Below are 27435 nucleotides of genomic sequence, written 5' to 3'. Positions count from 1 at the left end.
ACCTTGAGGGCCCCAAAACAATATTCAGCAAAGATATTTGTATTTTTTTGTTCATGACAAAAATTGGAAACAACCCTTGTTTAAGAACAGATGACTGGATAAAGAAACTATGGTATAGAGCCGGAGAGACAGTACAGAGTGTTTGCTTTGCACATCTGACCCAGGTTCATTCTTTGGTACCACATACGGTCCCCAGAGCCTGACAAGGAATGGTCCCTGAGCACAGAGCCAGGAATAAGCCTTGAACACTGCTGGGTGTGCTCTCCCCCTGACCCCCTCAAATAAAGAAAATGTTCCTTATACACAATGAAATACTTCTCAGCTTTAAATAAGATGAAATCATGTAGTTTGCTACTACATGAATAGAGCGTATCATGTTAAGTGAAGTTACTCATAATGAGAGGGACACACAGAATGATCTCTCTCATGTGTGGTATATAAAGAAGCTTAGTAGAGGAATAACAAATGCGCAAAGACAATAGAAATGGTAAAATGGTCTTCAGTAGAAAGTTTACTAAAGGGGAAATGTGTGTGTGTTTGTGTGCGTGTGTTTGTGTGTGTGTGTGTGTGAGAGAGAGAACTTTGGAGGAGTGTGTCATGCTGGAATGTTTTATGCATACAGCCTTACTATTAACAGTTTTGGAAACCATAGTCTATAATTAAATTTTAAGAGAAAGAAAATTAGTAATAAGTGTGTATTGGCTTAAAAAGTCTGCTGGCGACTCATAAATCTCAAAAAGGATCAATAAGTTGCAGAGGTACTCTTGGACCCCATACCAGGCTGAGTTGTCGGGACACATCAGAGGGGGCAAGTGAGCCCACCACCTGCCCAGACAGAGCCCTACCAGCTGGAAACCACCACAGTCCACAATTGTCACCACGCTCACAACCAGACTCTACTTCTTAGGATGAGCTTTATCCAGAAATGAACCTGTTGAAAAACTCAGGTATGCGGGCTTTGTGCTGAAAAGGCATTGTGAAATAATTTGTTTTCTGTTGCTGGTTATGAAAACCATATGATTTTGGAGCTGGAATAACTACAAGATTGGTTTCTGTGCATCTGGTGCTATGGCCGTGCCAGAGAGCCACTCATGGGGGGCAACTTGTGGCCTCGGTAGGGCGTGAAGGATGAGCCGGTTCCGCCCGCCCCCCCTCCCCCCATCCCATGAGGCTGCAGTTGCCCTGTCACTGCCAGCTCATACCTGGATTTCCAGTAAGCTCTGGGATGGCAGCCACCGTGCTGTGGGGGGCATGGCGCTGTAGTTTAATATATATGTCCATTCACATTTCTGCTGCAAGCTGCCAGGCTCTGGATTAGTTTCGTGTGCCTCTGGTGCCATGGCCATGCTGGAGAGGCACGTGGAGGGCAACTCGTGGGCCTCAGTAGGGCATGAAGGACTGCATGATGCTTTAATAAAATAAAAAGATACAAAATAAATCTGCTAAAACTGATTCCTAAGGAATAAATATATTAAGATTTATATATTTGTTTTGAACATTGTATTTCATTGGTATTTAGATTGTTTTATTATATTGGTACTTGCTATCTATCTGTTAACAGAGTTTCACAAAACAATATGAAATGTTTATCAATATGTTTAAAAATAGCTGCTTTTTTTTAAACCTTAGCACTGGATGTTCACAGTATACTTATATCTCTTGTATAATTATATTTACACACAAACTACCTGTCTAGACAACAAAATATTAGCATCTTTCTGATTTTTAAGAATTTTACATTTTGTATCTAGTTTACCTATAAGGAAATAAAACTGATACATTTTAGAAAATGAAGGAAAATGAATGTAACTTTTATTTTTAATTTTATTTTTATAAAGTTGTTCACAATAATTTATTACATTCCATATCCCTAAAACCAATCCCACCACCATTACACCTTCCCACCACCAATATTTCGAATTTCCTACCAAGCTTACCCCAATTGCAGACCCTAAATAATTTATTTTGTATTGCTTGTTATGAATTATCTGCTAAAAATTATCAAGGTTTCCTCAGAAGAGAGTGTATGAAGATTGTTGTATCTTAGGCTAGAGCCATTGAGTTCTTGTATAAGAGATTTACTAGCATGCTGTTACAAGTTGAGCCTTGTGTGCTAATATATATACATATATATACACACATATATATACATAATATAATTTTTTAAATTGAGATCAGTTGTTTTCTACTTTACACTCCATCCAATGTGGTATGCTACTCCTGGTATATTAGTGGCATAGAGAATGAGATGTCTCTTTAGGATATTCTAAAATTTTAAATAGGTTGATATAGCTGAAGTTAAGTTTTTAACTGGATGGTGACTTTGGGGCCTGGAGGCATCTCTGCAGCTTGTTGCTTTCTTCTGAGTTTTATGTGTGAGTCTCAGGATCATGGCTTCTAATGAGCTTTTATGAAGCCACAAGCAGTTTGTGGGCACGACTGCCAGGCTACCGGTATCACAGGGAGATGGGGGAGGTCTTTCGTTCCTGACTCCATGGGAGCCTGTGGAGATTTTGGTCACAAAACCCATAGGCCTGAGTTTTTCAGCAGATTCACTCATGAATGAGGCTCGTCTGTGCCTGTGGAGGTTGGCTGTGAGCATGGTGGTGATTGGGTATTGGAGGTTTTTGTCTGCTGGAGCTCTGTGGGGCTGGTGAATCCCCCTACTGCCCCCACCCCTCATGAATGTAACTTTTATGACCTTTTCATTTATACTGATATTTCTAATATGTCAGATTTTCAATATTTGTAAGAACTTTTAAAATTACTGCAGGTAACAGAAAAAAACAAATAAAATACACATGGCAAGGGCTTATTTTTCTCTTGCAAAAAAGCACTACTAAGCCAGGGGCTGCCCTGGAATCAGCCACACAAACCAGCAGTTCACTGGCATCAACAGTCTACATTACCCCACCTTCCTGCTGCTTCTGTCCTTAATGTCCTTAGTGTGGCAAAGTTTGCCCTCAGGATGGCCAAATGCCTATAGCTATTCAAGCTTTATACCTAGCTAGGACTCTAACTAGAGGAAGGGACAAGTGGGGAGGCTATTTTAAATTTGGCCTGTTAAGAAACAATTTCTTCCAGACATAGTTATCAGATTTTATCCAATTTCTTTTTGACCAGCACTGGGCCATTGATTTGTGCCTGCCTAAACAAATCACTGCAAGGTGCATGTTATCATAATTGGCTTAGCAACTTCAGATGCTACCCTCTCGGACTGGGAACAGCCAGGCATACCTGAAAGGACAACTTTTTAGAAGAGAATAGACCCTGAACAAATGGAAATTTTATAGTTTAGGAGGAGAAGAGTCCGTTGTGGGATTGGGCAGGGAAACCAACAATGTCTAATTTAGACCACTTTCGGTTTTTAGTTTAAATACTTAAAGAAGTATTTGTCTGGATTTATCAGTTGGGATAATATATTTGTGTGTGTGTGTGTGTGTGTGTGTGTGTGTTTTAGGAAGAAGTTTTTAAAACTATAATGGTTAACTAGTATGTACTTAGTAATGTGTGTAAATGATTGTCAGTGAAACTGAAATATGTATGCATTTCATTTTCTACTGGTAGGAATATATACTTTAGCTCTTAAAATTCTTCCAGAAATTTAAGTCCAGAATTCTAATCTCTTTTACCTTCTGTTGGTGCTTGGTTGTGTATATCAGCTGTTGGTCCTAAAAGAAGACTGAAAATTGATTACAGTGTGAAGTGCTTTAGATGGAGAAGGATGGGCTGATTGGTGTGGATATTTGGTTATGCATGGAATATAAAGTGTTTATTGTTTTACATGTTACATCTATATGGCGCCTTTTTTTCAACTTGATTTTATTAAGGCAATATTGATTTATGACTATAAGAGTTTATATAGTTTGGTGCTCAGTATTACCAAATGATGCCTTTATCACAGTGCCAGTTTCCTCTACCATAGAGCACTAACCCATAGGAAGTGAGGCCACTCACCACACCTTCTGGTAATCTTGTAACCTAAGTCTTATTATTGGAGTCTTAAAGTTACTTTTTTCTGGATGCCTCACTTGCTTTCTTTCTCTGCCTATCATGTCTGAGTGACAGCCTTTGCTGTCTGTCTTCTCCTTCTGACCTATTCTGCATGCATGCTGCACTCACCACTGTCCCGTCTGTGTTGTAGCAAAAGGCAAGATTTTCTCATTTCTTATGGCTGAGTGTTATTCTCTTGTACGCACACACACACATGCACGCACACACCACACCACACACACACACATCACAAAGTTTCTTTTTCCACTCATCTGTTATTGAACACTTGGGTTATTTCCAAATCCTGACTTTACAAGTATGTGGTGAGCATTGTGTGGATATATATTTTTGAGTGAGTACTTATGTCTTCCTTCCTTCCTTCCTTCCTTCCTTCCTTCCTTCCTTCCTTCCTCCCTCCCTCCCTCCCTCCCTCCCTCCCTCCCTCCCTCCCTCTCTCCCTCCCTCTCTTTCTTTTGAGAAATTTCCATATTGGTTCCTATGGTGGCTGGAACAATTTACATTCTACCCACAGTGTGTGAGGGTTCTTTTGATGTGCAGAGAATCATCTGTGTTCTATATGGAGCTATTTCTCCAGCTTTGAGGATTCATTTTTCTACACAAACCCTCTTGTACTTGTTTCCGGCCTACGTACTTGCATTTCCCTGATAATAAATAAGGTCATTTTCTTCTTCTATGACTGTCATCTGTTTGTCTTCTAGTCAAATATCTGTTTAGTTCTCCTCATTTTGGGGGTTGGGTATTTGTTCTTTTATTAAATCTTTTGAGTTTTTATATATCATAGATGTTAGTTTGTTGTCAGATGTATGGAGAGTGAATATTTTCTCTTTTTAGTTAGATGGCCTTTTGTTTTAAAATAGTGAATAGCTTCTATTTCTCTGGAATTTTTTTTTGTTGTTGAATGAAATCCCATTTGTTTAGTTTTGGTTTTGAGTTTCTTGCCATTGAAATAGAATTGAAGATGTCACCAAAGCTAGTGTTAAAAATTCCCTTGTCTCTGTTTTCTTTTGCTCATCTTCCTTCCTTCCCTTTCCTTCCTTCTACACCTGGTGGTACTTTGGGATACACCTGATGTATTGCTCGAAGTCACAAGTGTTGTTTGGGGGAATTTGTCATATTTGAGACCCAAGCTGAATCTCCTTTCTGTGTTTTCTTCGATATATTTTCCTTATTTTGGGTCTCAAGTTCATGTCTTTAATCTGTTTTGAGTGAACTTATGCACATGGTACAATAGTATTTTTTACATAAAAAACAATATTTAAAAACCTATTTCAAAATCTCTTGTGTCTTACACATGGCTTGTGCTCAAATAAATATTTTCAATAGAGTCAAGATAGAAATGGAGTCACGGGTTTTATTAAGTAAATATGATGGGAAGGAAGGGATTGGAGGACTCATGGACTAACAAAATGGGTGTGGAACCCAAATTTGGAATAAAGGGAGTGAGGACTTGAGGAGGATCATTTTCAAGTGCTCAACAGGTTTGAAGAGTTGTTGAAACTGTTTTCAAAAGGTGTGAGCAGGAATGGTCACTCATGATAGTACTGGAGAGTGGATGGCTTGAAACTGAGGCTTTGGAATTGGGAGGCTATTATAAGTAATGACTGGGGTTGGGCTGTGACATGGGCATGAGTGATGAAAAGATGTTGAAGGATAACTAACCTCATTAGAAACGAGGAAGTCATGTCATTTAAGTAAATGTTGAAATCACTTCTAGTTATAAAAAGAGAGTGAGCCAGAGCCTGAAATCTTCCAGAGGGCATGCTTAGGCGAACGAAAGATTTGGGCCAGTGTGCTACTTCGTATACAGACTATGGGAGAAGAACAAAGAAGTATTTTGTGTGATGTGGTGGGGGGGAGGGGGAACAAAGAATGTTCCAGGCCCAACTGTGGGACGCTAGGAAGATGGAGCAATCATGAGTTCAGGATAGTGCTACTATACCTACCTACCCTGCAGGTAGGTGGGTAAGAATTGATACTATGCAGTGTCCTTATTGACGTCCAGATTTCAGGTAGAGCCAGAGGAGGAAGAGAAGTTTTGGAGATATGGTGGTGGGAATGGGATTTCGTGAGCTTTATTGGGTATGGAGAATGGAAGTTTGTAATGAGGAAACCTGAATTAAATTAGATGATACCCAGAGCAGTAGGGAGGTGACTCAGGGATGAGTGTCCTGTGGGAAACTTGGGTTTCCAGGGGGATGCATTGAAACTCAATGCCAGATCCACGAAGACATCCCTGGTGTGTGCCTGGGGCAACCTGTGACTGCTTCTAGTTGCACAGTCTCCTTCTTGATTCTGGTCTGTTAGGAAGCGTGTGAGGAGGACATAGGGACGGATATCCTTCAAGGAGCAAGGGAGGACCTGCCATTACTCTGTGGGGTGGGGTGATATGGATGAATGGTTATATTTATAGTATATGAAATTCCAAGTCAACTCTCCTAATGTTATTTATTATAAAAGTGAACTTGGATTGAAAACATGGCTCTTGAGAGCATTTTTGAAAGTTTTTTTGGTATTAGGAAAAGTATTTGTGTGGAATGCACTTTGTTCTGTTGGTTCTCAAAGTTTTGCAGAAATTCTGGCAGTAACTTTGCTGATGGGGCAGGGTGTGTAAGGGGTGTCCTTACTTGCAGACTAACTTTGGGTAAGGAGTAGAGCCACTTTTCTATTTATTGTCTATTTTTATACATCTTATCTTTGACCAGATCTCATGTTTGGAGTCTCATACACTGTGTATGGGGCCTTTCATTTGCTTAGCATGCTTATACTCACAAAGAGCTAGGATCTGCTTGTAAGCAGCTCAGGAGATAGTTTAGATCTGTGTAGAGATGTATTTAAGATGTCAGTTTCTCTTTATTATTGTGATGATGTGTTGTGTTGTGCAGCTGTTTTGCGGTCCGGAAAGCAGCCTGGAGATTGACTGTGGCTGGGTAGTGGAGGGAGTGGAGGTTGGCGGATGAAATATTTATCTGGCTCTGGCCAGGGTGGGTCTTCTGGGTATGATCACTGGGTCGCTGGAGATTGGTGAAAGCAGGCAGAGGATCCCGTGCGACACATCATAAGACACTTAATACCCATTTTTCATTATCACCGCACCATATTTGATGGGGTTCAAATATGGTTTGAACTATGGGAACACCTGCTAGGGTGAGTAGAGGCCGTCCTAAAAGCCTCTGTCCCTCTCGGAGAGCCCAGCAAGCTACTGAGAGTATCCCACCCTCACGGCAGAGTCTGGCAAGCTATCTGTGGTATATTTGATATGCCAAAAACAGTAAATACAGTGGGCCTCATTCCCCTGACCCTGAAAGAGCCCCCAATATGGCAGCATTAAGAAGGATGAGCAAGGAGAGGCTGATAAAATCTCAGGGCCGAACTAGGCTGCCAAAATGAAGAAGGACTAAAATGACTGTATTTTCAATGCACATACGCTGGCATCAGAAGCATCCATCGAGGACCTGATGGTCAAGCGCAGAAGATCAAGTATAACATCATTTGGTCTGACCGAGATGAGAAACCATCATGCCATTTTGACACTGGAGAAGAACTGTTCCTCGGAACATGCGACAAAAGAGTCATTGGTGGTGTTGATGTAGTTGTCAACACACTTGGCCATGAGCATTGATTCATTTGAATGCCTAACACCCCCGAATCAAGCAATTACACTTGAATTGATGTGGCTCACCACTGTCAGTTTCTATCTTCGTTGTCTATGCACCAACATCCAATTATGATGAAGAAGAAATTGAGAAGTTCTACATGGAGCTGGAGAAGTTCTATAAAGGAGACTATACCTTCTACAAGATCATTGTCAGTGATTTTAATGACAAGATAGGACCGAGAAGATCGGCTGAAGAACTCCACATCGGGACCCACATAGCCTAGAATGGAACGAACAGGGTGAGAGACTGTTCATCATGTCGACCAAGACCATCCATAGTAAGACACAGTTCAGAAGGCTGCATCTAAATGTTGGACATGGGAGTCTCCCGGTGGTCAGTTCCACTATGAAATTGACCACATCATATTCAGTTGATGGTTTTGCCTGACCAATATCGCTGTTGTCCCAAAATTCCAAACGGGATTGGTCCACCGTCACCTTCATTCAAAATTCTACTTCACAGAGTGGGGAGAAAGAGCTGCAAAGTTTAGAAAGAGAACTCCCAGAGTGACCACCAACTGGGAACTCTTTAGCACTATTGTGGCAACATGGGAACATGCTGTCATTGATGACATTGACGAAGAATACGATCAACTGGTTCAGCACCTCCATGATTGTGCGAGGAACGCTGAGGGAGAGAAAGCCACAAAAAGATGCCTGTGTTCAAAAACTCTCGAGCTCATTTGCCAATGTGGCTTGGCGCAAGCCTCAGGCAACTACAAGCTAATGTCAGAGCTTGCAAAGCAGTGCAGAGAAGCGATAAAGGAAGACCTCAAAGAGAGAAGAGCAGCCACATGTGCTAGGGGAAAAGGAAGCTCAGATAGAGAAGGGAACACCAAATAAAGGGTGTTGGGAGGATCCTCTCATGATGGGAGAAGCATGCTGAAAGTAGACTATAGAACTATAGACCAAACATGATTGCCACTCAATGCCTCTCTTGCAAACCACAGGACCCAAAAGGAGAGAGAGAGAACAAAAGGGAATGCCCTGCCACAGAGACAGAGTGGGATGGGGGCATGGGGGGTGGGAGGGATGCTGGGACCCGTGGTGGTGGAGGATGGGTACTCGTGGAGGAATGGGTACTTGATCATTGTATAACTGAAACCCAAGCACAAAAATTTGTAAGTCTATAATTGTACCTCATGGTGTTTCACTAATTAAAAAAAAAATAAAAACAAAAGTTAAAAAAAAAAAAAAAGAAGAGCAGCAGTGCTGGCCGATTCAGCAGAAACCAGGAAAAGCATTCGCAACGCCTGCTTGTCCTTTGCCAACTACAAGACCAAGATGACTGCCCTCCGACATCCTGATGAATCTATTACATCTTCCAGAAGGGCAATGGAGAAGATTATTCATGACTTCTACTTGGATCTCTTCAATAGCCATGTCCACCTGCCCACATACCAAATTCAGCAGGATGGATATGTCATTCTCATCATTCTTCCTTCCAAAATCTGACACACCATTTCATCAGTAAAGAAGCAAGTTCAGACCCAAACACCTGAAGAATCTGCCGTCAGTACTCATCAATACACTGACTTGGCTCTTCACATGCTACCTGTCTGAATGCAAGGTTCTGTCTCAGTGGAAAACCAGCAGGACTGTACTACTGTACAAGAAGGGAGACATTGGCAACTATTGCCCAATAGTTGTCTACCTGTTGTCCATTGCCTATAAGCTGTTCACTTGAGTCATCCTAAATAGGATTGGCAGAACACTAGATGAAAGACAGCCATGCGAGCCAGCCAGGTTCTGAAAAGGATTCAGCATGTTCGACCATATCCACATAGTAACCAAGCTCATTGAGGTTTATCAGCAGTTCAAGATGCTGCTCTGTCTAATGTTCATTGATTTAAAGAAAGCCTTTGATTCTGTTGATATTGAATCGGTTATCAAAGCCCTAGCCAAACAGGGTGTTCAAACTCAGTGCATCAGGATCCTCTGCAAGCTGTATTGCAGATTCACCACCAGGATCTCACCATTCTACAAGGAAGTGGTCATCCATGTCAAGAGAGGGGTTCGGCAGAATGATACCATTTCACTGAAACTCTTCAGTGCTACCCTCGAGAACATCATTCTACAACTGGAATGGGAAAGATGGGAGTGAACTACACCACCTCCACTTCGCTGATGACATTGTTCTAATAACACCAAACACTAGCCAAGTGGCACAAATGCTAGCTGACTTCAACTGTGAGTGTGGAAAGTGGACTGCAGCTGAATCTCAAAAAGGCTAAGTTTATGAGAAATGGACTCATTCCTGACGTTCCATTTGCTCTCAGTGGAACGAACATCTCTGAATGCAGCATTTATTTGTACCTAATTCAAGAACTCAACATGAAGAACAACCTGGCTCCTGAGTTGCACAGGAGGAAGAGAGTGGCCTTCAAGAACATCAAAGAAATAGCCAAGAGGATGAAGAACCTCCAGCTCCGGGCACATCTCTTCGACTTCACCTTTCTTCCTGCATTCACATATGTCTCAGAGACCTAGGCCCTATGAAAACAGGATGAGAACTCTATTATGGTCTCCCAAAGAGGAATTGACAGAGTTATTCTTGGAGTATCACACTTCACTCAAGAGAGAGAAGAAATCCGGAGTTTCGACCTACGTTGATCAAGAATCAGGACTGCTGCCAAGGCATAGAAAATCAGATGGGCTGGATACATAATACGATTTGGAGACGCCTGCTGGACTAGAGCCGTTACTGACTGGATTTCACAGGACGTCAAAAGATCACATGGCCATCCACCTATGAGATGGTCAGAATTCTTCATCAAGACCCTGAATGAACAGTTTGAGGCTCTTTGTGTTCCTGGAGCGAGCAGACGCCATTGAGCTACTCTAGCATGCAGCAGGGACAAATGGAGATGTTACCGGCACCCACTCGAGCAAATCAATGAGTAATGTGGTGTCAAGTGATCAAGTGATTGTGATGATTAAAGCATGGCCAGCATACCTACTGTCTTAATGCAAGATTACCTGCTGAAGCATAAGAGAGTTTTGCTGTGTAGACTTTACCTCTTCACCAGATGAGCCCTAGTACTCTTCCTGGTCTTGGCATAGTGTTGTGCAGGAGGCTCAGCTGGGAGAAGGGGCCCTAACCAGTTCTGGTGAGGATGGGCAATGGTTGGTAGAAAGTTTCTAGCAATAGGAAGCCTTTGTTATGTGGGTGCATTTTTGTTTGCTTTCCTTCTTCAGTCGAGTACTTTGGGGGAATACCTCTTCAAGAGCTCGCTGATCAGTGAAGCTGCCTTCTGATAAGTTGTCCTGAACCAATATTTCCACAATAATGCTGCAGAACAAACCTTCTCATATCATAGAGGCTTATATAGGACTGATAAGCATTTGTTTTTCTTCATTTGTGGCTCACAGTGGCTGGAACAGTTTAGTTACCCATCCTGTTGGGTTTAAGTTCTGTGTGAATTGAACTGTTGTTTGAGTTTCCTCATTTACTTTGGACCAGCTCACTGCCTGATGTTCGCCTGGGAACTGCTGCTGCTATTAACCAACATATTGGGCAGAGCAAGTCAGGAGGATTACCCCAAATCACTTCAGGTGGGCATTATTCAAAGGTGTACGTGAAGGGAAATGATTTGTGGCATTTTTACAAAGTCCCACAAGCAGGGAAAGAAGACATGGAAACTAGAAGGTATTTAAAGGTGAAATCAGCAGTCTCACATTTGCCTTTTACTAGTTGATATATTACTGCTCAGGAAAATTGTGAAACTGTGGTCTTAATCCCTGATGCACTGAGGTGATCCCATCAGCTTCTCTCTCTGATCCTCAGAGAGCAAGAAAAAATAAAGGAAGGAATGATGAATCACTAATGACCTTCATTCCTGTCACATTTTCTATGTTGTGTCTGATTTATTTTTCTTGTTCTCATATTTTCTAAAACATGTTTTATTAATTTATAAGTTTACTTTTGCGTTTTACTCTCTTCTTTCCCTTGCATTAGCCTGTCATCTAAGCATCATGCTTTTAAGAGTCATTATCTGAGTTCGAACAAAACTGTAAATGACATTGGTCTTCATCTGATATATAGGCAGGACTGTAATGACCTGAGCTTTGGTGAGGGAGGGGAGAGTAGAGTAGGGAGTGTTGGCTTGGGGACATTTCTTCTTAGGGACATGCTGGACTGAGCTTTTTCCTCCCGTAATTGTGCCCACCGGGATAACTTTACCCTTTGATGCTTTCCAGGGATCTGCTTCAGCAGATTTTGGTGAAACTGTTAAATTCTTCAGAAAAAAAAAAAGAATTGCTATTTGTAGGGATTATCTGTGGGAGGAAATAGATAATCCAACTGATTTTTCAGGTATATTTGTTGGTAGTGTTTACTGCTGTGTTGGAATTAAGTGCCATTTAATAAGGGATGGTCTCATTTAGTGTATGAGTTTCACAAGTCATTGAGTATTATAAAGTTGGGTTATTCCCACCTGGTGAGATGGCCCTTGCCAGGAGCTAAGTAATTATGAAACAAATAACATTTATAGACTGCTGATTGAGTCTTCTAAGCATTGTGCATATTCTTATATTATCATCACAGCGATATTATGAAGTGGACACCATTGTTAGGCCTGTTTCTTAGATGAGGAAACTGAGGCAAGGAGTGTTTACATCGCTTATGTAATATAGGTTTTGTAGCTTCTGGACTTGAATCCAGGTCTACATCAAAGGGTTTTGCCTTCAGCTGTTGCTATTGACTTGTGCCTAGATGTGGAAAAATAATTACCAACAAGAGTTGTAACTGGATAAAGGATGAGGGTAGGTTTTCATTGTGGATAGGTAGAAGATGATTTTTGAGGTATAATGGTAAAATGAAACCATTTACTTGCTTTGAATAAATTCAAAATAAAGTTTTAAATTTAGAAATAACTCCTAACTATAAAGCTACCTGCTAATTGCTTCCCTGTGGTTACTTTGAGCACACATCATGAGTTTTACGATTATAGTAAGGCAGCATATGTCCGTGCCAAGCACTTAAAATCATCACCTCAAATACATACCATTCCTCTCTTGCCTATCAGTCGCTGTTAGTCCGTGAAGGTACAGCAGCTCCTTCTTGGGGTGTGTGTGTGTGGGGGGGTATCTTGTGGTCAGTGCCACTCACTCCACTCCTGCTTCTTACTTGTCTTTCTTTCCTCCTGTGCTTTTTTTAAATCTGGCTCTTTTGCTCATCCCCAAGGTGATGATTTATTTATTTATATTCCTGACCCAATTTCTATTTCTAGTTTTGATTTATTCCCACTTCTTTCCAAGACCTTTCCATGGCCCAGGTTTGAGTTGGAAGACAGATTGGGAAAGTTCTGCCCCAGAATACAGATCCTGAACCTAAGGGCTTTATTTTATTTTATTTTTTAAATTTTTGTTTTTTGTTTCAAATCTTGATTACACCACCCCCTCCATCTCATGGGTTTGGGGTGAAGGTCAAAATAATGTCATGACAATGTCTTTTAAATAAGAAAGCTTGAGATATACATAGAACATTATTTATATTTCAGTTTTTCCAAGTGCTACTATTTCTTCCCTACTTTGATGCTCTGCATCAACTTTGGTTATGTTGCTTTTTTACTTGTTTGTTTACCTCTGTACCCTTTAGTCTGGATCTTAGCTTTTGAACTACCCAGCATTTGACATGGATTAGTTGGCATGTGTAGGGACTTAAATGTTTGAATAACTGGGCGATGAATGTCTTTCCAAATGAAGTTTGCGATCATAATTTTTCTACTGGATTTTTATGTTTCTTGAAGTTCCTATACCACTGTCCTCCTATTGTTCATTGATTTGCTCGAGCAGGCATCAGTAATGTCTCCATTGTGAGACTTGTTGTTATTGTCTTTGGCATATTAATACGTCATGGGTAGCTTGCCAGGCTTTGCTGTGCAGGCGGGATACTCTCAGTAGCTTGCCGGGCTGTCCGGGAGGGATGGAGGAATTGAACCCGGTTCAGCCGCGTGCAAGGCAAATGCCCTACCTACTGTGCTATCACTCCAGCACTATTGAAGTTAGTTTTACTAAAAAGCAACCCTTTGGTACTTAATTATGTTTCTTTTTATAGAATGCTAAGTTTTAGTGCCTGTATCTTGTAGCTGTAAGGTCTGTATATGCTTTATGGAAATCCATCTGCTGAATTTTATTTTTTGAAAATAAGACAAATCGAAGAATCATCTAGGATTCTGAATTAGAGCTATAAAATATGTGATATTTATTCCTTATTTAACAACCACTTGTTGTTGTACCCTTTTGGACCTGAGACTGTTCCTTGACTGGCACACATGCTGTACAAATGTGGCATTTCTCTCTTTGTATAGCTTCCATTCTAGTGGGAGTGCAGTTACTGAATAAGCAGCGGTATACATGAGATAATATAAACTAATCTTAAAGTGCTTTAGGGAAGAAGCATGTGGCAAGGACTCCCAAACCAAAGAAGACTCCTCTCATCTTAAAAACACGTTATAGGTGTTATGCTTTAGTTTCACTTTGTGTTCAGGTAGCTTGAGCGTTTGAAGAACACAGGCGTTAGGATAAATGTGATGTCACATACAGGGACCACCTTTAAATTTCTTTGCGGCACTAATGTATGATCTTAGTTTTGGAGGTTGAGAAGGCACTAGCTATATGAAGATCTGAGGCTGTTGCCAGCATAGCAGAGCCTCCTGAAATGGGGCATACATTTGGGGAACAGAGAGAAGCCACAGTAGCTATAGTTATAGAGCACAAAGACAAAAAGTTAGCGCTCAGAAAGGGCAGTTGTGCAGTGCTTAGCTGGGCCTGGTTGAAGTGCTTGGGTTTTTTTTTTTTTTAATCACTGTGAGATACACAGTTACAAAGCTGTGCATGACTGGTTTCAGTCATACAATATCCCAGTACCATTCCTCCACCAGTGTACATTTCCACCCCCAGGTGAAGAAAAGGTTATCATGTTTGTTCCTTTATCTACTTTCAGCAGACAGTTCTTATCCAGAGCGATCATTTTCTACTATCATTGTCATAGTGGCCCCTTCTCTATCCCAACTGCCCTTCCCACCTCTTGAGGCGGGCTTCCAACCATGGACCAGTCCTTCTGTCCCTTGCTTCTATTGTCCTTGGGTATTACTCTCATACCATGATTTGCTTTTATTTTAAATACTACTTGAGGGTGTTGGAAGGTTTCCAGTAAAGAAACATGGTAAGATTTGATTTATGAATTTTATTTCTTGTTGACTGTACTTGGGAGTGGGCTGTCAGAAGGAAACTCAGGCAATGACTCCTGGTTGATACAGGCCAGCCTGGCCTGCAGGGATTAAGAAGTGGGACTCAATAGAGTGATCCATTGGGCAGTAAGGAACTGAGAACTCTGGGGATGAGGTCTAGGTTTTGGCTGAAACATTTGGGTGGTGGGTACTGTGTCTCACTGAGATGAAACCCTGAGGGAAGAGCAGTAATTCCATTTAGGTTTGTTTGATTTGAGAATCCGGTTAGATCCCCTTGAGAAATCTAGAGGACATTGATATGTGAGACTAGAGCTTGCAGCAGAGGTGAAGAGTTAATGGAGAATTGGTGGGGGAGGGGAGCTTTAGGACACAAGATAGAAATCAGAGGAACATCCAGCAGAGATTTGAAATAGCCTCGTGGTAGCTGCAGGTATGTGTGGAGAGTTAGGCCAGTTCTTTTCTGTAGGTATTGTTCTGATTATTGTGATCATCCTCCTGTCATTGTGTGTTTCCTTCATTTCACACATCCCATGAGCGGGCAGCATGTACCACAACCAGTGGTTCACACTTGGGCTCTGGCTTAATTAACGCAGAATTGCAGCTTTGTTGTCATCATGTTAGTTAATTCAAGAAAACTTGAACTAAATGTTGTGCTAGATGTAGGGAACATAGGATGTTTGAGATGAACTGGGAATTCTGTGGGGGTCGATAGATCTTTCATCAGAACTGAGTCAGGATTTCCCCAGGAAGACCAGAGTGTAGAACACTTGATGACGGGGAAGAGGAGGAGGAGTGTGGTAGTAGAGGCTCTGCTGTAGTCTCACTGTGTGCTGGGGCTGTCTGAGCTGTCCTGTGGGGGTGTGGGGGCAGAGGCTCTGCTGTAGTCTCACTGTGTGCTGGGGCTGTCTGAGCTGTCTGTTGGGAGTGTGGAGGAACAGGCTAGTCGACTATGCTGCAGAGAAAACAATAGTTTGCTGCAGTTTGTGTGGATAGAAAACAAGTAAATCCACTCTAGGAACTGGGGATTTCTGCAGAAGGCATTTGCGGATTCTTGGCATGACTCTGTAGCTTATAGTAATCGTAATTTTTGTGGGGGAGGGTGGACCTCCCAAGCACTATTCATAAGATCCAGAGGCTCCTCCTAGTGATTCTGTCAGCCGGGCCAGTGGTTCAATGTGAGCACAGTAGGATGCAGTGCTTCTCAGGCTCTCAGTGCTGGGGATAACTGGACCATTCCAGCAGTACTGAGGAGCCTCCAGCCCAGCTGGTGGTGCTTGGAGTTCTGGGGATACACTCATGATGCATAGGGGATCAGGTAGTCCCAGGAATCCACCCATAGTTGGCTTCATGCAAGCAATGACTATCCTTAACCCCAGTACTATCACTCCATCCTCAAAGAACTATATAGTCACATGGCTTTCACTGTTGTCTGCTTTTCCATATGTAAATTCTTTTATTATGAAGAATTTTTACTGCTCTGTACTGTTTTATTTTAGAGGAGGAAGTATACTGTGATTTATTTTACTTTTTTAAAATTTGCACGTTTTATTGTTTTTTATAAAGTTGTTCATGATGATTTGTTACAATCAGTATTCCAGCACCAATCCCACCACCATTGCATCTTCCCATCACCATTATTTCCAATTTTCCCAACCACCCCTCAAGCCTGCTCTTATAGCAGGTCCTGGATAATTTATTTTATATTGCTTGTTATATATAGTTTGCTAAAAAATGATAAAAAAATGTTTCATTTAAAGAAAGTATGTAAAGATTGTTGTATTTCATCATGGAACCATTAAATGCTTGTATAAAAGATTTACTAACATGTTACAAATTTAAGCCTTATGTGTGTACATTATGCTAATTGAGATTGCCTGCTACCTGCTTTACAACCCATCCAATGTGGTGTGCTACTCCTGGTTTATCAGTGCTGTACAGTTTGAGATGGAGCTCCAGGAAGTCCACAATTTTAAATAGGTTAATACAGCTGGAGTTAAGTTTTTAACTGGATGGTGACTTTGATTGCTCTGGACAACTCAGCTTGGCACAGAGTTCAGGAACATTGCTGTAACTTGTTGATCTCTTTTGAGATTTATTTATGTGTCTCTGGATCATGGCAAGTTAATGAGCTTACTTGGCGCCCAAGGTGGTTCATGGGTGTGACTGCCAGGGCTTCTGGAAGTTCAGTGAGACGGGGGAGGTAGCCCATTATGCCTCCATGAAAGCCTGGAGGTCACAGTCACAAAACCTGCATACCTGAGTTTTTCAACAGATTCATTTTTGGATGAAATTGATCCAGAGGCTTTTCCCGAGCAGTGGAGTTCAGCCATGAGCATGGCAACAATTGTGGAGTGTGGAGGTTTTCAGGGTTCCGTTTGTTGCATGGTGGGCTCCCCTACCTCCACTCCAGGGTGTCCCAGATGACTCAGACTGGCGTGGGGCCTGGAAGAATCTCTGCTACTTGTTGATCTTTTTTGAGATTTTTTTATGAGTCTCTGGATCACGGCCTCATTTAATATTAAAAGCACCTTACATGTCTTATTTTAAGCAACCAAGGCAGATTTTTGTGTTAAATTCCTTTGTAGTTATCAGAGGAAAGCACTCTTCAGAATTCATTATTGTTAACTTTATAGTATTGAACATGGTAATGAACATCACAATTTTTCAGAATTTGGGTCTCCAAAGTATTTGACACCATTATGTTAGGAATTGAATCACAACTCTTTATTTTCCCCTTGAGTACTCCTTGTAGAATTTTATGGAAGTTGTTTTTAATTTGTCTGAGGTTACCAGTGTATCTTTCAAAAGTCAAGTCACCTTAGTCAAGATTTCCTTGTAAATGGTTTAGTCAAGCTCCTTTTGCTGAGGAACACATTCAAAGCCATGTGTCCACAGTGCACAGCTACTCTGACTTGATTGTGAGGAGTAGCTGGGGTTTTTGGAAGATGTGTCTGGGACAACTTGACTCTCGAAGGAATTCACTGAGTTACCTGTAGGACTTCCTTTAATACCTGCAGCTCCTAGTTTTGCAGAATTGTTGTGACTTGAAGAAATACTGCTCCAGATAATGCTAACATGTGGGGCCCAGTGCATTCAAACAGGAGTGGCACAGGTCATTTGAAGTTGGAGGGAAGATAGTGATTATTGGCCTGTGTACAAATGAGTGTGTGGTGTGGGCAGTTTGTGCATCTGGAGTGGCCTTTTCTTTTCATGCAGAGCAAGTTTTGACAATAAGGAGGATAGGAGAGTTTGGAACATGTATGGCTTCACCAAGGTTTTCAGGTGGAAAACCCGTGCTTTCAGATTTACAGCCCAATCCCTCTTTGTGACTTATGTCAAAAACTTTCAAGTGTCCACAAACTTTTATTTCTTTATTTTCAAGAAAATAAAGGGACAAAAAATCTTCATGTCCCTCCATGACTGTACCTTATATTCTCCCTGTAGTTGGTGTGTAAGTGTTGAGCTCCGGAAGCCGGAGACATCAGTCTGCCTCCATCCCAACCCTGCCTGTGGACGAGCTGCGGCAGGCACAGCCGAGAACTCGCTTAGGTGGAAACCGTTGGATGGGAATACTGTTGTATTTGCTTTGTTTGTCTTATTAGAGGATAAAGCTAGTTTTAATTTTTCCTTTATTAAAAGGTGGTTTGTGAATTTTGGTAATTGTACAAGAGTAAGTGTCTAAATGGACTTTTTTTTCCTTTTCAGATAATGTGGATTCAAGTGATCTTAAGCAGTTTTTTGAGACCAACTATTCTCAGATATATTTCATCTTCTATGAAAATTTTATAACACTGGAAAATAGTTTGAAATTAAAAGGTAAGCATTTCTACACATTCTCTCACCCTGTCAGTTTTTATTTAGGCACTTTAGTACTTTTACTAATAGGATTTTAGGCACACGCCCATCACTGCAGTCTCCGCACTTTCCCACCAGAGTCTCCAGACCACGCCCATCCTTTTGGCTGACTGTTCTGAGTCCACTTCGCAGAGTCTGTTGCCATTGTCCACTTGCTCTTCTCTTCCTTACAAACTTACTAAGATATAAGTTCTTTATTTCCAGCATTTGAGATGCATCATTCTTATTTGTACCACTCTTTTTGTTTGACTTCACTCAGCCAGATACCCTCTACTTTATCCACGTTACAGCCAATTTCATGATTTCATTTTTTCTTGTAGCAGAATATTATTCCACTTTCTACACATTTTATGTATCAAAATAGTTTTAGATACTTGGGAAGTTTTAGAATTTGTTGCACATTTTAATAGATTCATACATTTTATTTTTAATTTATTTTTTTATTAAACCTCTATAAGATATGTAGTTATAAATTTGCTCATTATTGGGTTTCAGTCATACAATGTTCCAACACCCGTCCCTTCACCAGTGTACATTTCCACCACCAGTTTCCAGTTTCCCTCCTTCCACCTCTCATCCTCAGTCTGCCTTCACAGTAGGCCCTTTCTGCTTCCCCCTCCCCCCTCCTCTTTCCTTTTGGGCATTATGGTTTGCAGTACACAGGTACTGAAGGGTTATCATGTGTATCCCTTTATCAGCACTCAGTTCTTGTCCAGTGACCATTTCCAACTATCATTGTCATAGTGATCCCTTCTCTGTCCTAACTGCCCTCCCTCCTACCTTTGTCGCAAGCTTCCTACTGTGGACCAGTCCTCCTGTCCCTTGTTTTTACTATGGGTTTTTCTTTTATGATAGGTTTTAGTAAAGCCATGACCTGCTTTACTGAACAATGGCCTGGCTGACAGCTTTGTTTCCCTTGAGTTTTATAATTGAGCAACAGTAGCTGGAGAGAAGAAAGGAGAAGAAAGCTAAAGAAAACCTGAGTCCTAGGGCCCTGGAGTGCAATCTAGTGGGTAGAGCATTTGCACACTACTGACCCAGGTTCAACCCAGGTTTGATCCTTCGTATACCATAGGGTCCCTGAATCTGTCAGGTATGATCTCTGAGTTCAGTGGGGTGCAACCCAAAACCAAAGGGAGGGAAGAAGAAAGTCTGAGTTCCAAAGGAATAATATATTTTAAAAGAAATATTCAGATATTTTATATATTTTAAATATTCAAATATTTAGATATTTCTTACGCACACTATAAGAAATATTCAGATTCCATTAAAGGATTTGAAATGGAAAGTGAAGTGTCCATTTTGTCCACATCCTCACCTCTTTTCTCCAGACACAATTTCTGTTAATAGTTTTTTAAAACTTTCCTTTTTGTTTTTCCATGTTATTAATATATTTATATGTTTATGATATGCCCACATATATAAAATATTCTTTGAAAATTAAGCCAGAAGATTTTACATATTGTGCACATATATACTGAGCTACTCTTCGCTCAGTGCTTGGAGGACCATGAGTGCGCAGGATTAAAACTGGGACTCTTGCATGCAAAGCATGTTGTGTAGCCCTTTGAAATCTCTCCCTGGCCAAGAATCACAGAGTTTTAAGGTTGAAAGGAGATCAAGAAATTAGTTCATTCATTGATTGTCCTCATTTTAGAGTTTTGAAAACTCTGTTAGAAAGGTTATATTACTCACCTAAAGTCACACAGATTATTATTACTATTTAGCATATTTAGAGTCAATCGCAATTCCTTGTTTAGGTTAATATTCTGATCAGTGGTTCTTAAAAATCAGTATCTTGAACTAGCAGCCTGACATACCTGTATAAATTAACTTACGAACTTATTAAGTCAGTAGGTGGAACTTGTCAGTGGAATAGAATTGAAAATCCTGAAGTAATTCCTGAGATGCACAGACAGTTAGTTGATGATAAAGGACCAAGGTTCGTTAAATGGAGCAAGGAAAGCCTCCTTAACAAGTGGCGCTGAGTAAACTGGCTAGCTACATGCAAAAAAGTGGAGCCAGACTCTGCCTTAAACTTCTATGCCAAGATTAATTCAAAGTGGATTAAAGGCCTTGATACTTGATTAGAATCCATAAACTACATTGAGGATACAGAGACATAACTCTCATGAGTGACCTTAGAGGAATTGCCAGTAATTTGATTCTATTGACAAAGAAAACAGTAACAGCAATAATCAAATAATACTATATTAGACTGAAATGTTTTTGCAATCTGAAAGAAACTATTGGCTCAAATCAAAAGATACCCTATTGAATCAGAGACTGTATTTGCCTACATGAATCAGAGAAAGAGCTAATATCCAAGATAGTCAAAACACTCACAAAACTTAAGAACAATACTGCAAAAAGAAAAAAAATGGGAAGGCTCGTGAGTAGTTACTGAAGATGGCTCACAGGCATATTAAAAAGTGTCATCAGTATCAACAGGGAAATGAGAATTCAAATAACAGTGCTATATCTCCTCATACTAGTGAGAATGGCCTATATAAAAAATAGCAGAAACAGTTAGCACTGGAGGGGATGTGATGAAAAAGGAACTCTTATTCACTATTTGTAGGACTGTTATCTGGTTCAACCTTAATGGAAAACTCTAAGTGGAGATCTCAAAATATTAAAAATATAACTTCCATATGACCCAGAGATTCCACTCCTTGTCATATATTCCAGGAATGCAAAAACACTTTATGTATCGAAGCACTATTTAGAATAATCAAGGTCTGAAAATGACCCAAGGGCCCTTCAGTAGATGAATGGATAAAGAAAGTGTGGTATATGTATTCAGTGGAATCCTTCTCAGTTCTAAGAAATTCTGAAATCTTGCATTTTGCTACAATTTAGATGGAGTTGGATGTCTTGCAGAGCAACATGAGTCAGAAGGAGAGAGAGAAATATGATGTCACTCCTCTGTGGATTATTAAGAAACAAAGCTAGGGTATATATAATGGCCAATTAAAAAAAATAACCCTGAGCTATTGCCAGCAGAGCGGAGACTGCCAACTGCAGGGGTAGTGGGGGTGGCGAGGCCTCGGCAGTGGCAGAGGGACATTGGCACCCTGATGGTGGTGGCTGTACAGTGTCGTGAATGTTGATATTTCAATAAAAATCTTTTTTTAATTGAATAAGTAAATGAGGAGGTTGTCACAGATTACTGAAGAAATGTTATATAAGTATGTAGCCAGGTCAGGGATTCGGTGGAGGTGGCATGTCGACCCTTGATTCCTTCTGTACAGAGTGGAGGCGGCTATCCAGTGTGGCAGGCAGGGAGCACTGTGGGGTGAGCACTGGGGAGGTGCACAGCTCAGTTCCCCTGACGCTCCAGGCAGTTGTCAGTTTGGATATATGGATCCAACATGCCAGCAAGGTTATTTTTTTTCCCATTAAAGAATAGCTTTTCATTTTATTCTGTGACTTATAAATCAACATAAATTTGTACTTGAAAATGTTTTCCCAGGGCTGGCGAGATAACTCAGTGGCATAGAACACATATGTTGCATGTTGGAGGTTTGATCCCCAAAACAGTGTATTCTCCTGAGCACAGACAGGAGAACCGCCAGGTTCTGAGCTGGGTATATCCCCATGAGCACTGGTGGGTGTAGCCCCAAACAACCCTTCAAAATGATTTTGTATGTTAGTGTTTATTTCTAATATGGAATGATCTAATTTTTCTCTTGTATCTCAGCTCTGTTCCATTTTACTTAAATTCACAAGTGTGTGATGGATAAGAGTATGATATTATGTACAATCAAAACAGCAAAGAAAACAAATTATACCCCAGTTTTTAAAAAAAATGACCTAAAAATCCTGTTTTTAAATAGTCTGCCTTCCCTCCTTTTCCCCACTTTCAGAAAAATGCAGCTGTTCAAGACTGTATCAGTTAATTTGTGTAATATTAACAAATTACATGACCCAAACCGAATGCCTTAAAACAGCAACCAGTAATTTAACTTCTGTTTTTCTGCATCTTTTGGGTAGTTTTGGTTTGTGTACCCTGATGTTTCTGACACCAGCTAGTGGCTGATAGTCTCATTCCTACTCTTGCACTGGGCAAGCTATTGACCAGGACACATGATTTCTTTTCCATGTGGTCCTTCTCTGCCAGTAGGCAGGCTTACTTCCTTCATTTGAGGTCCTCGGGTTCTAATTCAGCAGCTGGTTAAGGCTTTTCAAGCTTTTGCTTGTTACTACACATTTGTTAATGTCTGTTGGCCAAAGCAATCACATGGAATCTCAGATAAAAGAGATAGGCTTTTTCTTTTTCTTTTCCTTTTTTTTTGGGGGGGGGGGGGGTTGGTGGGATGGAGTGGTGGGGCACGTCAGAAATGCATAGCATTTATTTATGCCTTGCTCTCTGCTCAGTAATCATTCTTAGCAGTTCCAGGGGACCTAATGTAGTGCCAGGGATTGAACCCAGGTTGGCTGTGTGCAAGTACGCCTTGCCTTCCATACTCTAGCCTTGAAAAATAGACATTTCTTGATAAAAGGAGAAAATATTCCATTTTTCCAAAGAATCAATAGAGATATGGTGAGATCTTGAAATTTCTTGCTTTTAGTATAGCTTATTTTTCAGTTGTAATTCAGGGAAGGGAACAAAAAAATAAAGGAAATGTATACTAGAAATAGTGGAATCATCTTGGGATAATTAGATTTTCAGTTTATCAGGTCCAAATTTTAGATATTAAATCAACTTTCAGAATATATCCAGAATCATTGCCTTCATCTCAGGGGGCATTGTTGCTCCCATTATTTGCACCTGGATTATTGCTGTAACAATAATCGGAAATAGAATCCTCCCTAATCTCCCTTTCATGTTTCTACCCCATTTCTTCAGCCTCCCCTTGAAAGAGCAGCTGGAGTCATGCTTTTTCAGATGTGTGCCAAACCACGATATTGCAGAACTCCTAACCTCTGTGCCCTCCCATTCCTGAAGCCACACACAGTGGCCTCAGGCCCCTTTCCCACCTACTTTGTTCGGTGCTCTCTGACCTTACCTACTCATGGCCCCCCACTTGCCCTAGCCCTAGTGCTTGCTGCATCCTGATCGTGCCATACTTGCTCAGTTAAAGAACTTCACAGTCTGTGCCACTAACTTGAACATCCCCCAGATTTCTGCATTGCTTAATTCCTTAACCCACCTTTATTTGGCATTGATCTGTCTTTCCTCTTTCCTTTTTAAAACTCATTTATATATTGTATATACCTTTTCCTCACAGAATGTACATGTCTTAATGGCGAGTATTATTGTGTTCACTCTAGGTCTTGGGGTAGCATCTGATACAGAGATATTCTTTAATATTTGTTTTATGAAAGAATGATACTTTTTATAATTGGGGCATTAAGTTGTATAAGGGGGTTATAATTTATAACTCACTGCTCGTATTCATAAATGAAGTTTTATTGGACACCACAATACACAGTAGTTTGTGTATTGTCTGTTTTAAACTATAACAGAACTGTGTGTTTTTGTGAAAGATGTGCTATCTAGCCCTTGTGAATGAGATGATATATGTTCAGCACTTTGTGTGGTACTTGGTGCATGAAGACTGGACTATAAGTGGCAATTGCTACATAGTGTTATCCTCATCCTCTTCCTCCTCCTCAAAAGCAGAGTGAAATTGTCGACATACTTATTCTATGATTATTGCTTTATTCTTACCACAAAGCTAGAATGCTATTTATTCTTTCATAAATTGAGTTCATAAACAACTGAGAAATGCTACATTACTTGCCACAGGTTAATAAACTAAAAGCATGAAAGATGTGTTTAAAATCATAGCAAGGAGAGAGTATGCTCAATGTAGACCTATGATCTCTGGCTTAGATGTCCATATGCCTCTCTAATGTGAGCTTTGTAGTTCTAGGAATTTTGGGGAGGGGGGCGATGAGGGGGCACAGCTGTCTGTGCTCAGGGCTTACTTGTGGCTTTGTGCTTAGGAGTCACTCCTGGTGGTACTCAAGGGATAATATATAATACCAGGATCAAACCTGGTCAACCATATTCAAGACAAGATCTTTTATGCCTGTATTATCTCTCCAGCTCCTGCTTCCAGAAATTTTTAAAAAGTAAATAATTCATGTTGATCTGTAAATGTTATATAATATCATTTAATATGACTTCTGATATTCTAGATTATGTATTATTATAACTAATTTTTAAAAACTATGTTCCAGGGAATAATAAGTCTCAGCGGGAGGAGCTGGACTCCATCCTCTTTCTTTTTGAAGTAAGTTCTATTAATTCACTTAGCTTTTAAGATTCTTATAAAAATATGCTATTTTAGATACTACTCTTGAACACAAAAGTAATGAACATGTCCAGTCTTCCATTCTTCCCTGCCTAACTCCCTTCTTCCCTCTCTTTTCTTCCTCCCTCTTCTCCTTCCCTCCCTCCTTCCTATTTTTGTGATATTGCAAAGAGTATTCTTGTGATCTATTTTTCTTTAACTTGTGGAAAAAATTTTTCCATATGGATATCAAGATATGAAATTATTTTACATACTAATATATATTGCCAATTATTCTTCAAAAATGTTATATAAACAGGTTAAACCATACATATGTGTATGTATATTTATGCTGTATAAATTTTCTTAACTGACATTGGTTACTTTGGGCTTTTTTTTTTCATTTTTATTTTTGTGGCTGTGCATTACAGTACACAGGGCTTACTCCTGACTTTGTCCTCAGGGGTGTCACTTCTGGCGGTACTCAGGGACCGTATGTGGTGGTGGCATCAAATCAGTCAGCTGCTTGCAAGGCCAGCGCTACCATCATATGAGATTGTGATCTTTGATTGTGTCAGTTGTCCATGTTTATTGCTATTACATTTTCTTCAGAACTGAAACAATATTTGGCTTTTGAGTTACTAAAGTCTTTCCTGTCAGATTTATCAGACAAGTGGCTGGATTACTGATATAGGAGAAATACGCTAAGGATAGATTTGTAAATTCTGAAAGTTTAATGTTGGCTAGAATTGACTCATTTAAAGAGACGTTCGCTTCGTTGCTAGGAAGTTAGCTTCATGAACATAAAGGAGAGGCTTAATGTGCAGTTACTGGAGAGTTGCCTGGACAAGGAATCCAGAGGAGGAGGGCTCCCCATGTGTTTTGGATTTGTAGAATGAGACAGATACGGAAGAGCTCTAGCCTTGACATTGACTCATGGCCGGTGCTCGATACTGTGGTCCTTCTTTCTCTCCCCCGAGGTCAGTGCTCCTTGTCTTTAGTTTAGACATTGATTCACTGAATATTTTATGGTGGATATTGTGTTTGCAAGGGCTACCCTTCTATGAGGGTAGCAGAGGACTTGCTTTTAACAAGAGCTCTAAATTAAGTCCATTGCTTATTTATAGACCATCATTTATTTGAACAAGTCCATTAATTTATATAGTCATTGATCCATTTACCAAAGAATCTATCATGTTGGTGCAAGTTTTGAAACATAATGATAAACCTATACCCTTGATACTTTGCCCTATTTCATATTAGAGCTAGAGCCTCCTTAAAAAGTGGGTCCTGTTTCTTTTTTCTCCTTTGTTTTAATTCATATTCCACATTATTGATTGATTTTATTTTTTAATTTATTTATTTATTGAATCACCATGGGAAAAGTTACAAAGCTTTCAGGTTTAGGTCTCAGTCATGCAAATATCAAGCACATTTCCCTTTACCAAAACTTATTTTTTACCATGAAGAACCCCAATAAAACTCCACCCCCCACCCCTCCCAGTCCCTGTGGGGCAGATGAATTCTAGTGAACACTCTATCTGCTTTGATTAGATTCATTGTTTCAATAAAAGATTCACCCTATTATTTAGAGTTTACCGCCCCCCACCCCCGAATCAGACATGCTGACAAAGCATTGTGAAGTGATTTGCTTTCTACAGCTGGGTTCAAGAATTATATGTTGGTTTTGGATTTCTGCTATTTTACTTATTGACCCTGGAAGTATTTCTACTGAAAGTCAGATAGTTAAGAAACTGGTTTCTGTGCTCTGGAGCTGTGGCCGTGCTGGAGAGCCGCTAGTGGGGGGCAACTGGTGGCCTTGGTAGGGCGTGAAGGACGGACCGAAACGCCCCCCTTCCCATGAGGTTTTAGTCGCCCCCAGTCCCCCGGCTCATACCTGCTGTCCACAAGGCTCCCATGCAGCCGCCATCTTTCTTTCCAGAGAGGAGAAGGCGACTGGGGCAACACCCTTTCCCCTCCGGACAGACCTGATGGCCTGGATTAACGCATAGTCCGTTCACTTTTCTGCTCCAAGCTGCCAGGTTCTGCATTAAGTCCTTGTGCTTCTGGGGCCGTGGCCGTGCTGGAGAGCCGCTCGCGGGGGGCGACTGGTGACCTCGGTAGGGCGTGAAGGACGGACCGGAACGCCCCCCTTCCCATGAGGTTTTAGTCGTCCCCACACCCCCGGCTCATACCTGCTGTCCACAAGGCTCCCATGTGGCCGCCATCTTTCTTTCCAGAGGGAGGAGGGCGGAAGGGACCAACACCCTTTCCCCTCCGGGCAGACATGATGGCCTGGATTAACGCATAGTCCGTTCACTTTTCTGCTCCAAGTTTCCGGGTTCTGCATTAAGTCCTTGTGCTTCTGGGGCCATGGCCGTGCTGGAGAGCCGCTCGCGGGGGGCAACTGGTGACCTTGGTAGGGCGTGAAGGACGGACCGGAACGCTCCCCTTCCCATGAGGTTTTAGTCGC

At 40.9% G+C, this 27435-nt stretch overlaps 1 protein-coding gene across 1 annotated transcript in view; it reads left to right on the top strand.

The window, feature by feature from the left end:
* RALGAPA2 (Ral GTPase activating protein catalytic subunit alpha 2) overlaps positions 1 to 27435 on the top strand; it is a 380552-nt gene that overhangs the window by 30906 nt on the left and 322211 nt on the right. Inside the window, exons 2-3 of the mRNA XM_056121724.1 lie at positions 18568 to 18678; positions 24910 to 24962. Coding sequence (XP_055977699.1) covers positions 18568 to 18678; positions 24910 to 24962 — 164 coding nt within the window. The remainder of the gene's footprint in view (positions 1 to 18567; positions 18679 to 24909; positions 24963 to 27435) is intronic.

The sequence above is a fragment of the Sorex fumeus genome, unplaced genomic scaffold, assembly GCF_029834395.1.
Source record: "Sorex fumeus unplaced genomic scaffold, SorFum_2.1 ptg000044l, whole genome shotgun sequence".
Classification (NCBI taxonomy): domain Eukaryota; kingdom Metazoa; phylum Chordata; class Mammalia; order Eulipotyphla; family Soricidae; genus Sorex; species Sorex fumeus.
This window is presented reverse-complemented; position numbering and strand designations above follow the sequence as displayed.